This window comes from Pleurodeles waltl, chromosome 7, assembly GCF_031143425.1.
Source record: "Pleurodeles waltl isolate 20211129_DDA chromosome 7, aPleWal1.hap1.20221129, whole genome shotgun sequence".
Taxonomy (NCBI): Eukaryota; Metazoa; Chordata; class Amphibia; order Caudata; family Salamandridae; genus Pleurodeles; species Pleurodeles waltl.
In genome coordinates, this window is record NC_090446.1 from 1114489979 (window position 1) to 1114506027 (window position 16049).

At 46.9% G+C, this 16049-nt stretch overlaps 1 protein-coding gene across 1 annotated transcript in view; it reads left to right on the forward strand.

Moving 5' to 3' along the window:
• LOC138246998 (polycystin-1-like) overlaps positions 1-16049 on the forward strand; it is a 521270-nt gene that overhangs the window by 324686 nt on the left and 180535 nt on the right. Inside the window, exon 34 of the mRNA XM_069201747.1 lies at positions 35-243. Coding sequence (XP_069057848.1) covers positions 35-243 — 209 coding nt within the window. The remainder of the gene's footprint in view (positions 1-34; positions 244-16049) is intronic.

Below are 16049 nucleotides of genomic sequence, written 5' to 3' on the forward strand. Positions count from 1 at the left end.
TTGTTTCATCTTCTTGACATGTATATCTCTACAGCTATATGAAGCAATGGCCCTCTTGCGACAGCATGTTCGACATCCCTGATCTCCTGAACTCTGACCCCCTCCTCACTAGAAGCCGGATACTGAAGAGAAAAAAGGCCTTGTTGACCTTGGGGATTGAGCCTCCATCCAGCTCAGACGATGATCCTATGTCCTTCTCTGACAGCAGTAGGAAGTCGAGCTACGATCATCTCTCTCTATCAGGTACAAAATTGATCTGGGGTTTGAGATGCAGACTATTGACAAAGCATTACAATGCTCTGTTCTCTAATACATTCTATGGCGCGTAGCATAAAGAAGAAGTTGAGGTTGTACAATACCCTGCGCAGTTTGAGTAACAGTGTTCATGAAGTCATGAAGTGAATGCAGAAAAAAAGATGTTTCAGAGTGAGAATGCACTAGTCAACTTTAGGACAACACAGAGCACATGAACATCCTGAGAACTGGGTCATGATATACAGGGAGTGCAGAATTATTAGGCAAGTTGTATTTTTGAGGATTAATTTTATTATTGAACAACAACCATGTTCTCAATGAACCCAAAAAACTCATTAATATCAAAGCTGAATATTTTTGGAAGTAGTTTTTAGTTTGTTTTTAGTTTTAGCTATGTTAGGGGGATATCTGTGTGTGCAGGTGACTATTACTGTGCATAATTATTAGGCAACTTAACAAAAAAAAATATATACCCATTTCAATTATTTATTATTACCAGTGAAACCAATATAACATCTCAACATTCACAAATATACATTTCTGACATTCAAAAACAAAACAAAAACAAATCAGTGACCAATATAGCCACCTTTCTTTGCAAGGACACTCAAAAGCCTGCCATCCATGGATTCTGTCAGTGTTTTGATCTGTTCACCATCAACATTGCGTGCAGCAGCAACCACAGCCTCCCAGACACTGTTCAGAGAGGTGTACTGTTTTCCCTCCTTGTAAATCTCACATTTGATGATGGACCACAGGTTCTCAATGGGGTTCAGATCAGGTGAACAAGGAGGCCATGTCATTAGATTTCCTTCTTTTATACCCTTTCTTGCCAGCCACACTGTGGAGTACTTGGACGCGTGTGATGGAGCATTGTCCTGCATGAAAATCATGTTTTTCTTGAAGGATGCAGACTTCTTCCTGTACCACTGCTTGAAGAAGGTGTCTTCCAGGAACTGGCAGTAGGACTGGGAGTTGAGCTTGACTCCATCCTCAACCCGAAAAGGCCCCCCAAGCTCATCTTTGATGATACCAGCCCAAACCAGTACTCCACCTCCACCTTGCTGGCGTCTGAGTCAGACTGGAGCTCTCTGCCCTTTACCAATCCAGCCACGGGCCCATCCATCTGGCCCATCAAGACTCACTCTCATTTCATCAGTCCATAAAACCTTAGAAAAATCAGTCTTGAGATATTTCTTGGCCCAGTCTTGACGTTTCAGCTTGTGTGTCTTGTTCAGTGGTGGTCGTCTTTCAGCCTTTCTTACCTTGGCCATGTCTCTGAGTATTGCACACCTTGTGCTTTTGGGCACTCCAGTGATGTTGCAGCTCTGAAATATGGCCAAACTGGTGGCAAGTGGCATCATGGCAGCTGCACGCTTGACTTTTCTCAGTTCATGGGCAGTTATTTTGCGCCTTGGTTTTTCCACACGCTTCTTGCGACCCTGTTGACTATTTTGAATGAAACGCTTGATTGTTCGATGATCACGCTTCAGAAGCTTTGCAATTTTAAGAGTGCTGCATCCCTCTGCAAGATATCTCACTATTTTTGACTTTTCTGAGCCTGTCAAGTCCTTCTTTTGACCCATTTTGCCAAAGGAAAGGAAGTTGCCTAATAATTATGCACACCTGATATAGGGTGTTGATGTCATTAGACCACACCCCTTCTCATTACAGAGATGCACATCACCTAATATGCTTAATTGGTAGTAGGCTTTCGAGCCTATACAGCTTGGAGTAAGACAACATGCATAAAGAGGATGATGTGGTCAAAATACTAATTTGCCTAATAATTCTGCACTCCCTGTATAACAATGTTGGATTCTAGCAAGGACAGTTAGCACTAGATTAAGGTCTGTACGTGCATTAGTATTATGGCAGCAAAAATAATGTTATTCACAAATAGGAATGTGCTTTCACATCCTTCGAGAAGGAATGATGTTCATTGACTGTGCTGTGGAATGTCTGGAGTACACGTGGTTTTACACATTCATGTGGTCCTGTGTTCTGATCTGGGGAGCAGGATTGGTTCTTCATGATGATATAAGTGTGAGTTGAATTGTGGGGTTAAGAACAGTATTGCAGGATGGTGTTGGTGTTACATTTGGATATGAACATCTTTTCACATTCTGTATCATTTGTTGCTTTGCATGAGTCTATGAACATACTTTCAGGTCCTGAGTGCAAGAACTGGGACTGTGTTTTGTGATCCTGGGTGAAAAAATGATGTTAAGCTGAACTTTCTGCAAGGAATTCAAGTTACATCCTGTCTGAACCTACCCCACTTTATTTATTTTTAATTCTTCACTGGTCTAAATGGCCATAAGCACCGCAAGAGAACATATAAGACTGAAAAGAGCAAAGATATAAGAAGCCAAAGACAGAGCGCTTTTAAATGTATATTTTATATCCATAAGCATTGCACATATGCAAGCAATACCCAAAACAAACTTTAAAAAACGATTGTAGGAAGTTAGCTCTGTATGTACTATTTCAAAGTAAGAAATAGCATGCACAGAGTCCAAGGGTTCCCCTTAGAGGTAAGATAGTGGCAAAAAGAGATAATTCTAATGCTCTATTTTGTGGTAGTGTGGTCGAGCAGTAGGCTTATCAGAGGGTAGTGTTAAGCATTTGTTGTACACACACACAGGCAATAAATGAGGAACACACACTCAAAGACAATTCCAGGCCAATAGGTTTTTATATAGAAAAATATATTTTCTTAGTTTATTTTAAGAACCACAGGCTCAAGATTTACAAACAATACTTTAAATGAAAGGTATTTCACTCAGGTATCTTAGGAACTTTGAATCATCACAATAGCATGTACAGTTTTGGCAAAAATGGCAATAAGCTATTTTAAAATTGGACACAGTGCAAAATTCAACAATTCCTGGGGGAGGTAAGTATTTGTTAGTTTTTCAGGTAAGTAAAGCACTTACAGGGTTCAAAGTTGGGTCCAAGGTAGCCCACAGTTGGGGGTTCAGGGCAACTCCAAAGTAACCACACCAGCAGCTCAGGGCCGGTCAGGTGCAGAGGTCAAAGTGGTGCCCAAAAGGCATAGGCTTCAATGGAGAAGGGGGTGCCCCGGTTCCAGTCTGCCAGCAGGTAAGTACCTGTGACTTCGGAGGGCAGACCAGGGGGGTTTTGTAGGGCACCGGTGGGGACACAAGTCAGCACAAAAAGTACACCCTCAGCGGCACAGGGGCGGCCGGGTGCAGAGTGCAAACAGGCGCCGGGTTCGCAGTAGGTTTCAATGGGAGACCCAGGGGTCTCTTCAGCGATGCAGGCAGGCAAGGGGGGGGGGGCTCCTCGGGGTAGCCACCACCTGGGCAAGGGAGAGGGCCACCTGGGGGTCGCTCCTGCACTGGAGGTCGGATCCTTCAGGTCCTGGGGGCTGCGGGTGCAGTGTGTTTCCCAGGCGTCGGGTTCTTTGAAGCAGGCAGTCGCGGTCAGGGGGAGCCTCTGGATTCCCTCTGCAGGCATCGCTGGTGGGGGCCAGGGGGGTCAACTCTGGCTACTCACAGGCTCGCAGTCGCCGGGGAGTCCTCCCTGTAGTGTTGGTTTTCCGCAGGTCGAGCCGGGGGCGTCGGGTGCAGAGTGGAAAGTCTCACGCTTCCAGCGGGAAACGGGTGCTCTTTAAAAGTTGCTTCTTTGCTGCAAAGTTGCAGTTTCTTTGGAACAGGGCCACTGTCCTCGGGAGTTCTTGGTCCTTTTAGATGCAGGGTAGTCCTCTGAGGCTTCAGAGGTCGCTGGACCCTGGGGGACGCGTCGCTGTTGCAGTTTTTCTTGAAGTGGGGAGACAGGCCGGTTGGGCTGGGGCCAAAGCAGTTGGTGTCTCCGTCTTCTCTGCAGGGCTTCAGGTCAGCAGTCCTTCTTTGTCTTCAGGTTGCAGGAATCTATCTTGCTTGGTTCTGGGGGCCCCTAAATACTAAATTTAGGGGGGTGTTTAGGTCTGGGAGGTTAGTAGCCAAAGGCTACTAGCCCTGAGGGTGGCTACACCCTCTTTGTGCCTCCTCCCTGAGGGGAGGGGGCACATCCCTAATCCTATTGGGGGAATCCTCCATCTGCAAGATGGAGGATTTCTAAAAGTCAGAGTCACCTCAGCTCAGGACACCTTAGGGGTTGTCCTGACTGGCCAGTGACTCCTCCTTGTTTTTCTCATTATCTCCTCCGGCCTTGCCGCCAAAAGTGGGGCCGTGGCCGTAGGGGGCGGGCATCTCCACTAGCTGGGATGCCATGTGGCGCTGTTACAAAGGGGGTGAGCCTTTGAGGCTCACTGCCAGGTGTTACAGTTCCTGCAGGGGGAGGTGAGAAGCACCTCCACCCAGTACAGGCTTTGTTACTAGCCACAGAGTGACAAAGGCACTCTCCCCATCTGGCCAGCAACATGTCTGGTGTGTGGCAGGCTGGCAAAACTAGTCAGCCCACACTGGAAGTCGGGTATGTTTTCAGGGGGCATCTCTAAGATGCCCTCTGGGTGTATTTCACAATAAAATGTACACTGGCATCAGTGTGCATTTATTGTGCTAAGAAGTTTGATACCAAACTTCCCAGTTTTCAGTGTAGCCATTATGGTGCTGTGGAGTTCACGTATGACAGACTCCCAGACCATATACTCTTATGGCTACCCTGCACTTACAATGTCTAGGGTTTTGCTTAGACACTGTTGGGGCATAGTGCTCATGCACTTATGCCCTCACCTGTGGTAGAGTGGACCCTGCCTTAGGGCTGTAAGGCCTGCTAGAGGGGTGACTTATCTATGCCATAGGCAGTGTGAGGTTGGCATGGCACTCTGAGGGGAGTGCCATGTCGACTTAGTCATTTTCTCCCCACCGGCACACACAAGCTGGCAAGCAGTGTGCATGTGCTGAGTGAGGGGTCCCCAGGGTGGCATAAGACATGCTGCAGCCCTTAGAGACCTTCCCTGGCATCAAGGCCCTTGGTACCAGGGGTACCAGTTACAAGGGACTTACCTGGATGCCAGGGTGTGCCAATTGTGGAGACAACGGTACAGTTTTAGGGAAAAAACACTGGTGCTGGGGCCTGGTTAGCAGGCCTCAGCACACTTTCAAATCATAACTTGGCATCAGCAAAGGCAAAAAGTCAAGGGGTAACCATGCCAAGGAGACATTTCCTTACAACGATCCTGTATTACGGTAAAATGAGAGGAAAACCAACAAATAAGGAAATAAGCTAACGGTATATACCTAAACATTATTGGTATCACATGCTTATTTCTGAGAATAATTCACCGTCACATATGGTGCGTACTAGCAAGATAAGCAGTAATGGGAGATTGATACAGATACAGGGTTACTAGAGAGCAATGGTAGCATCCAAAGACATAGATTATCATTGTCTCAACCAGAATCTCCCTAGTTAAAAAGTATTGTCCATGAGTAAGAGTATTTTCTCACTTTCATGAAAGCCACATATTTGACTCTCCAGAAGGAGGGCGTACTTCCATCCTTGCTAAAGGCCATTCAGCATGGAATTGTCCAGCTGTACTTGGGTTAAGCTACTCTACAAAAGATTACAATTAAAAAAATTAACACTGTTCCTGCCGGTCAGCCCGGCGGGAACGCATATTACAATGTTTCCACCGGTCAGCACAGTGGAAACATTGTAATATTCTGGGGGAACCTCATTGCCATGGCGGTGGTGTCCTCCTTGCGAGTTTGGCAGTCCTGCGGTTGGACCGTCAAACTCATAATGAGGCCCTAAGTCTCTTTGAGACTCCTTAGAAGAAGAAATTCACCTAGAAACTGTGCAAGTCGGTACAATTAACAAGTATTCTGGCAAGATTTACACACTTTAGCCAGCTTCTGGAACAATGTACTTTTCACGCAGTACAAAAAAGATTTTGTTTTTCCTATTTATTTCTTGTTCATCTTTGAAATACTAACCAGTTCTGTTTTACTAATTTTACAACTGAAAGGATGGATCTATTAATCTATAACACTGCTGAGTTTTTCTTTTACAGATTCTCTTATTTGAAGATAAAAAAAAAAAGAAGTATATTGAGAAACCAAACTGAATGTATAAATCTTAATTTTACCGTCTGGTAAGAGCTCACCAAGTGTACATTGTCCCGAAGGAGATAGATCAATTTTTTTTTAAATCAAGAGCTCGGTGCTTTTTTAAGAAAATGAATTTTCCAATGCTTCACAAGAAAGCATGGTTGGTGTTGGAAACAAATCTTGTTAAATAATTACACCTTTCTGATTCAGCAGTTACAAAAGATCTTTACACATAGGCCCTCATTCCTACTCTGGCGGGCGGCGGGAACCGCCAATTGGCTGCTCCGCGGTCAAAAGACCGCTGACGGCATTCAGACCTTCACGCTGGGCCGGCGGGCGCTAACAATGTTAGCGCCCGCCGGCCCAGCGGGAAGGGGGCCTGCAACACTGAAGCCGGCTCCGAATGGAGCCGGCGGTGTTGCAGGTGTGCGACGGGTGCAGTTGCACCCGTCGCGCTTTTCACTGTCTGCTAGGCAGACAGTGAAAAGCAGGCTGGGGTCCTGTTAGGGGGCCCCTGCACTGCCCATGCCAGAGGCATGGGCAGTGCAGGGGCCCCCAGGGGCCCCAGGACACCCATTCCCGCCAGCCTGTTCCTGGCAGTGAAAACCGCCAGAAACAGGCTGGCGGGAAGGGGGTCAGAATCCCCTGGGCAGCGCTGCTTGCAGCGCTGCCCTGGCGGATTCGCCCAGCCGGGGGAAATCCGGCGGGAAACCACCGGACGGTTTTCTGACTGCGGCTTTACCGCCGCGGTCAGAATGGGCCAGGAAGCACCGCCAGCCTGTTGGCGGTGCTTCCGTCATTCGCGGTCCTGGCGGTTTTTACCGCCAGGGTCGGAATGACCCCCATAGTTCCTTAATAATAAAGTTGCATTTTGGGAGAGGCTGTCCTTCTCTTTCTTGAAGGAGATAAACTACATTTCTCTAGTTGTAGGTTCTTAAACCATATCAGGACTTGATCTAAGGCTGTGGGTTATGAAAAACAACTGTACCTATGCGTAGGTGCACAGCTCCGTCACAGAAATCTGGGTAGGATAATATATCTCACTATGCTATGTTTCTTCACCAGATTAGAGGTGGAAATTATTACCTGCCTTGAAGAAGTTAATACTGAAGGCAGTGACAGCTGACCTATTTCATTTTAAACCCAATTTATTAGTTGGTTGAAGTAAGAGGTAATCAGACTACATTTTACATAATTCTCACTGTAACTAAGATAACCCATTTTTACTGTAACAATTTTAGCGAGGTCATCAATAACATGCTGGTTATGGGTAGTGTCTTAGCTCACATTCCCACTCATGTCACACACAGGGAAGGAAAGGCTTAAAAAAGCCAGAACCAGAAACTTCTTATTGGGATCTGTATCCCTCTAACATAAGGCTCTTTCTGCCCAGGCACACTAGGCTTATCTGCTATCTCATGCCAGTGTAAAATCACTTGCCAAAATACTTAGGGTTACAAATGGCATGGGGGCATGGCTGGGATCCAGAGCAAGATGGCCACACACTGGGGCTGCCCAAAATCCAAACATCTAAAGCCCGAATTGTATTATGTTACTAGGCAGCCCCCATTGAACAGTGGGGTCACACCGCTGCTGAAAGATCGGCAGGGTGAGCGGATTGCCGAGTGCTGGTGATGCGGCAAACAGAGCCACAGCACAGAGGGAAGGCCCCAGATGGGAGGCGAGCTGGAGCCCCGTTGGGGCAAGCCTAACTCCTGGAGGTCGTGAGCCGACAGCAGGCAGTGACGCTGCTGGGTGCTGACTGTCGTGAGATGAGGGAAATATTGACGCTAGCGGCAGACACACCTGGCCGAGTGAGAGAGGGAGAGAAACTGGGCAGATTGCAGTGAATGAGGCCATTGTGCGGCCTTTGGCCCTGGATTAGTAGACTGCCCGGGAAACGCTGGGCTTGGAAAGGAGGGGCACTATAATTGCAGTGGGAAGACGGGTGTCGGGAGTCCCAGATAAGAGAGTGCAAATTCTGGACTGTGAGGATGCGATGAGTGCATAACTAGGATTCCTTTTTGGCCTAATGTATGCTTACTGAACTGTGCACACTAGGTGATGCTGTTCTATCATTGTTTGTGGCTGTAGAGCGAAATCGGACAGAATAGCATGCTGCCATGCTAAGCAGACGCTGGTAAATTCTAATAAGATAGCACTAACCGCAATCTATGCCTGTTGTGACCACGAGGCCAGGAGGCACTCAGTTCAAATAGATGGCTGTAGAGGGTTCCTCCCCTCGCTGAGGAGTGAGATACACCAGCTGGAAGTGGTTCTTTTGACCCATATGATCACTCATTAAACCACTTCTCTTCATCTAACTATACCCTGCATATGGAATGGGGAAAGCAGATAAAGGGCAAACCTGACTGCCCTTTGAGCCCAGGACTCCTTCAAAAACTACACAGGAGGAAAACCCAGTGGGAGAGCAAGCACTGGGCGCTACTGTATCGCCCTTGCTAGAAAAGACACTGTTGGCAATGCAGACCAGCTTGCAGTCCATAGATGAAAAAATGGACAAGCTCAATCAGTGCATGGATCAAATGGCCGCCAAAATGGACCTACAAGCTGCACACGTCACAGAAGTGGAGCAGCAAATATCAACTACGGAAGACAACCTCCAGACAATATGCACTAAAAGTCTGAACATGGAGAAGGTAGTGGATGTTGTTCAAGCAAAGAACGAAGATTTAGAAGCCCGCTCGAGGCGTTACAACCTGCAGATTATAGGTTTGCCCGAGTCTACACATGTGGGGTAAATGGAGACATACATACAGGAAATACTCCGCTCAGTATTTACAATGGAGGCTTTTCCCCCCTGTTGGTGGTGGAGTGGGCGCATCAATCTCTCATGGCTAGACCTCCACCGGGGGCACTGCCCAGACCCATAATAGCTAGACTACTAAACTATCAGGACCGAGATACGATGCTACAATTGGCTTGCAAAAAATAAAACTGTCACCTATCAGGGCAACCAGATAGCATTTCACCCTGACTTCACTGTTGCCATCCAAGCAGCCCGGCAAGAATTTGCAGCAGTAAAAAACAACTTCAGAAGGCAGAATTGGACTACGCCATGCTATATCCAGCGAGGCTTCGAGTGGAATATCATGGGAAACAGCACATATTAACCTCCCCGAAGGCTGTGCAGGAATTCCTCCAGAAAATTAAGCAGCGGAAACATGAACATCTTGCAGATTCTGTGGGGGCGGAAGAGGAGACTTAAACTGTCACAAAACCACCTGAGGCTTCTAAAAAAGATTATGAATATGTTTGTTTTGATAGCGTGACGACTCCCTGATGATGTTGCAGTAAAAGATGGTGTAGCCCTGTAGTACTAACTAATTCAGTCACAGATGTATTACAGCTTCTTTCCTGGCCACCTCCGGACACCTGGAGATCTGGGACCCCCATGGTCATTCCGCAAAAAGGAGCATCCAAATGGTGCGATTCCTGAAAATTATTCTGATTTTGATTCATAGTTGTTTAATGCCAAGTATGTTATTGTTGGATATGAGTGTGAATGTCTTTGGCAATGTTGTGATGCTAAAGTGGGTGGGGGAGAGGTTTTGTTTACTGTTAATGCACCACACGTATACATTGATTACGAATATGGGACATTTATACAGAGCACCAAAAGAGAGGTGGTGCACTGCCACACATAGGGTCAGAATGTTCATATCAGTCACATAGGGGGTTGTGTAAATTTAATCTCCTGGAATGTACGAGGTCTCAATAATCTGCACAAGATAAGACTAGTTTTTAATTATCTTGATAGACACAACATCCATATTGCACTACTCCAGGAGACCTGTCTAACACAACATAGAGAAGGAGCATTGGGGACAAGATGGGCTGTGCAAAAGGTGGCCTCCTCTTGTTCCAATTATGCACGTGGTGTCCTCATATTAATAAAAAGAAGGATTCCCTTCACAATAACACACTCCCAGGTGGATGATCAGGGTAGACTAGCTGTGGTACAAGAAAGACTGTACGTGTACATCTGGTCTTGGTAAATACATATGCACCCAATACAGATGTCCCAAGTTTTTTCACATCCGTGTGGAATAAATTGCATGCTCTACCTGCATCTATAATCCTATGGGGGAGAGGGGCAACATGAATATATGTTTAGATCAGTCACAGCTCGTGGGGGTTACAAGGGGTGGGGTGGCACACGGCGGGGGGTAATATTATTCATATAAAAATAATTTTTAAAAAACTTACCTGAGCACTGCGCTGCCTCTCCTCCATCCTCTTAGCAGGCACAGGCTCCCAGCCTGCCCTGTGGCCAATCCTGATGCTGCTCAGAGCAGCGTTAGGATTGGCTGGGAGCAAACAGCCAGGGCGCCCACAGGCAGACTGGGAGCCTGTGCCTTTTCTCTCCAGCCCGGCAGTACAGTGCCGAGCTGGAGAGAGCACAGTGCGCATGTGTGTTTGACCAGCCAGAGATGGCCGGCCAAACACACATGCACTGAGGGGAGTGCACAGTGCACTCCCCTCATCCAGTTTCATCCCCCATGGCCCGCACCTTTAACAATGAAGATAATAAACATAGTTTATTATCCTTTTGTTGTTAAAGATTTGCAGCGGCTGCTGCTGGCGGAGAGGCGACGCTCCTTTGCCATAGTGGAGGAGCCGCTGCTGGTTTAGATTCCACAATTGATAGATCTTCTTAGGTGGGAAGTCAAGACAAGAGAGCAGCCACTGCAATGAAGGAGGGAAAGGGGGATTATGGCATGGTAGATGCTTAGCGGTTAAGGCATCCTGCGTCACGGTAGGGCACCTTTACATCTTCAGTCCATGGCACCTGGACAATGATAGATTACTGGGTGATACTACGAGAAGCGTGTACATGGATGGTGGGAGTTGAGAACCTTCCTAAAATCCTATCCGATCTCTCTCTAGTTCTGCTCCGGAGCTGCTAGGAGTAACACCTATATCTTCTGCCTGGCGCTTTAGGGTGACAGTTATTAGATGATGTCTTTCATGACGGGGTACAAACTGCAATTTGTGACTTCTTTGCCAAAAATGAGGGTTCATTAGCGGGATGCAATACACTCTGGGAGGTCTTCAAAGTCACGATTCGTGGGGTATGTATTAGTATGCAATCTGGGGTACTGAGAGCGCTCCGCTGCTGTATCCTTCACATTGAGGCCCGGCTCTGATCTCTTGAACTGGAATACGAGGAGGCACTGTGTTTGCCTGCTCTTGCTAAAATTCACAAGGCTATTACTGAGTTCAATGATGCAGCTGAGCAGGAGGCCCGGTTCCTGTCACAACGGCATGTAACACAAGCATATGGAGAAGAGAGAGAAAGCCGGGGCATAATCTGGCCCTCAAATTGGGAAGCCCTAAGGAGCAAAGTTCGGTGATGAAAATTATTGCATCATATAATAATGAGTGCTATGACAATCCCTTGATCCTATCAGAGTTCCTGAAATTTTACTCTGAAATTTTTAAGGTGTGTTGCACAGCTTCCACGTCTGAAATAAGGGAATATTTAGATTATATTACTTTAGCCTGGCTATCTCAAGGGCAGTGCAAGTACCTGCGGCAACCAATAACAATAGATGATGTCAAAGAGGCCATAAGATCCCTCCCTAGTGGGAAAGCACCAGGGTTAGACAGTCTGGAGTTATAAGGAATATGCTGATACAGTGGCTTCTCACCTTCATAATATGTATGCTGGAGCTTCTCAGAAAGGAATCTTATCCGCATGGCTTAGAGATGCATTAATAGTCACATTGCTAAAACCGGATAAGCCCCCAAAGCGTTGTGAATCATATCGACCCCTATCTCTTATAAATATAGATGTGAAGATCCTGGCGAAAATTATTGTGAATAGATTACAGCCGCTTCTTCCATTATTAATCCTACCAGACCAATCTGGCTTTATACTATCACGCTCAACAGCACATAACCTGCACATGGTATTTGCACTATTCCATCATTTGGATCCCAATATACAAGCCACGGCAGTTCTGTTAGATGCCATCAAAGCATTTGATTCTATTGGTGGGAGTTCATGTTAACTATTATGGGGGTCATTCTGACCCTGGCGGTCATTGTGCCAACGACCACGGAAGCACCGCCAACAGGTTGGCGGTGCTTCCTGGCCAATTCTGACCGCGGCGGTAAAGCCGCGGTCAGAAAAGGGGAACCGGCGGTTTCCCGCCGGTTTTCCCCTGGCCAAAGGAATCCTCCTTCCCGCCAGCCTGTTCCTGGCGGTGTAAGGCTGGTGGGAACGGGTGTCGTGGGGCCCCCTAACAGGGCCCCAGCAAGATTTTCAGTGTCTGCTTGGCAGACACTGAAAATCGCGACGGGTGCCACTGCACCCGTCGCACCTCAGCAAATCCGCCGGCTCCATTCGGAGCCGGCTTCATCTTTGCTGGGGCTTTCCCGCTGCTCCGGCGGGCGGCCTTTTGGCGGTCGCCCGCCGGCCCAGTGGGAAAGTCAGAATGACCGCCGCGGTCATTTGACCGCGGTGCGGTCTTTTGCCGGTCTCCGCCCGCCGGGCGGCACCCGCCGCCCTCCGTGGTCGGAATGACCCCCTATGTCTCTGATGGGATGTCAGAAGAGTATATGCGCTGGATTAGATTATTATATACGCTCCAAGAGGGGCGGGTCAGAGTTAACGGCCATAACTTGGATGTGTTCCTGCTGGGTAGGGGAATGAGACAGGGATGGTCTCTGTCACCCCTGTTATACGCAATCACACTAGAACGTCTAGCTATTAGACAAAGATATGCGGCACTGCGGTTCCATCTGCGTCCTATAGGCATCTCCTTATACACAGCTGACATGGTGGCGTACGTGGGAGACCCCTCGAGCCATCTGTCCACGAGCATCCGGGAATATATTAGATTTGAGTACTATGCAGGGTTGGGTATTAAGTGTTCCAAATCCATTATAGTCCCGCTCATACGAAATACCTCTTCGTGTTCCATTGAATTCTTGCTGGAGTGGGATGTGGAGCCCGTTAACTATCTGGGTGCCTGGGTTCATTGGGATCCCACACTAGTGCTGCAGCATAATTACGGCAAGGCAATATCCAAACTTGAGGACCAAATCTCCCGCTGGAATTGACTTCTGCTTTCGCTAGCAGATAGGATCGCACTACCAAAAATGGTGGTCCTTCCGAGATTCTTGTATCTTTTTATTAATATTCCAATAAAACACTAATGCACTTTGTCCTCGTTGCTGACTTTGATATGGCCGGGGAAATAACTGCAGATCAGTTGGAACATATTAACGCTTCCAAATGGCAGGGGTGGCTTCAAAGCTCCAGATTTGTATTTGTATTACCTCTGCCCGGAAGCTCAGTTTGCATATTACTGGTTTAGAGAACATGAATATGTCCCTTATTTCACAGTTGAGCACGACGTTGACGATCCAGTGCTGCACTGACGCATGCCTGGGAGGTAATCCCGTGGACAGAAATACACACGGTACGATCCACAACACATGCGTGGCAGAAACTCGGTAGAATAACGGGGAAATTGTCCTTATATGCACCAGCACTCCCTCTCGATCATCATCCGGCTTTTACGCCCACACAAGAAGTATCTGCACTTACATCCCTTCGTCGGGTTGGTCTGCAGAGCATGGGGGGATGTATACCCAAATGGGAACTTTGTAGCCCCAGACAAGTAGCCAGTAGACGAGACGAGTTGCCCAGTACCGGGACTCCGCTTCACATACATCAGGTCATCACTGCCATGCGTAGGTTGTATGTCTCTTTCCCACAGGCTCCTGCTACACTGACGGCCCTGCAGATGGCACTCACTAGTGACTCATGACATCATCGGACCACTAAACTGTATGAAGCAGCACAATCTGACATACCATTGACATCCGATGGTGCTCGTGGGAAATGGAGTGAAGCGGTGGGGAGAGAGGTGAGGCGGAGTGGGCATTCTGCCGTGCACAATTACACACACTAACTGCAAACTGGAACTTGAGGATCATACACCTAAAATGTCTCCATCAATTGAGGTTACGCAATTATGGTCTAAGAGCAGATGCTAAATGTAAACGCTGCGGCGAAGATGATGCTGATGTTCTACATATGGCGCGGCACTGCAGGGCGGTGCTGGAGTTTTGGACTCAAGTTGCAGAGGCTTTGACTGAAATGCTGTCAGAACAAATACCATGTGATCCTGTAGAATGCCTATTGCGATCAATACAAAATGTTTCGCCCGCTGGAGGCGCTTTGCATCGGGAGCTTTATTGTTGGCGAAGCGCCCTGTAGCTCTCCATTGGAGTAGTAAGAGGAAGCCTGTGATGTACAGCTGGTTACACGATATGTCTTACTGTAAAATGTAATTGAAATTATATGCAGAGGGACTACCAAAAACGTAGACACCAAAAATATATATGGGGGCCTTTAACAACTTATCTCATAGTGCACGCGGGTGAAGAGACTCGCCATAAACCCATGTCACAAGCTTCAATAGAATAAGATAATGTTGATATATGGCTGACTAACGTATATAACTAGTGGGTGAAATGTGCCAGCTCTTGTGCTTTATGATGTCTATAATGCAGAGGCAATGTGGGTGCAAGTCTCTGTTACTGTCTTTTCCTTTTGTTTAGTAACTCGCCCTTAATGTTTTGTTTGTCACGAATCTGCAAAACTTAATAGAATAAAAAAGAAGGGTTAAAAATGGCATATTCCAATGTCAGCCCTCTTTTTACCGTCTTTCCACACCTCACCATATAGCCTCTTAAAAAACAAAGGTATTTATTTTTATTTTTTCAATACATTGCCCGCAGGGACACTGGGTGGTAATATCCTTTCCCTTGGAAGCAAGAAAGCTTAAGTGAGGTCCTGTAAGATAGGGGCCATAGCCATCAAATACAGAGAAGTATACATTCTGCAGGTCTGTTGTGGCATACCTCTTGACAACTAATTAAAAACATCTCCCTTGCTCTTCGCTATAAGAGCCATGGAATGCAGATTCCAGGGTGAGACACGCACCTTGTAAAATAATGCAACAATATTATTTGTAACTGCTGGTAGTGCAATCCCATATATAGGTCTGTAGTCCTGGTCTGTGTGCCTCTGTGGTTCTTACCTGTATGATGCTTGACTCTGGGGAATAGGCCCCTCTCTGTCTTATGCCTGAGTCTGTGGTACATCAATCTGTGGTGCTTGCCTCTGCTTGCCTGTGTGATGCTCGTCAAAGGGGTGAGTAGCTAGTACTTGCCTCTGTCTTGCTGTACTCTTTGTGGCTTGACACATATGTGTGTGACTCATAGTGACCTGACCACGTTTCCTGAGTCTGTAGTGGCAATGCCCGTCTTCATGGTGCTCGACTTTTTTTGGTGCTTTACTCTTGGATACTCGAGATTCTCGAGATTCATATTTGGTAAGGGCTGGCGATGGCCTTTGAAACAGAGATATAAATGATAAGCATTCACAACCATCTGCAAGAAAAGAAGCAAAAGCAATAGAAAAGTGCACACACAACGCAACGTATCTCAAGGCAGTGAAAACACAATCCTCTGCACAATGATGGACTGGGCTTCAGAAACAGCAAAGGCATGAAAACCAGCTTGGACTAGAACCATTTAGCTAGGTAGAAGTAGCAGGTGCTGCTGGGGTGTTTGGAGAACTAGAGCTTGAAAACAAATGGGAAATGGTAGCATGAACAAGGGAATAACTTATGTAGAAACTAGAAAATCAATGCCAGGATCTCGGAGAGTGAGCATTTTGAGTATATCATCTTAAGATGTGGTGAAATTACGCCATTAATATATCACAAT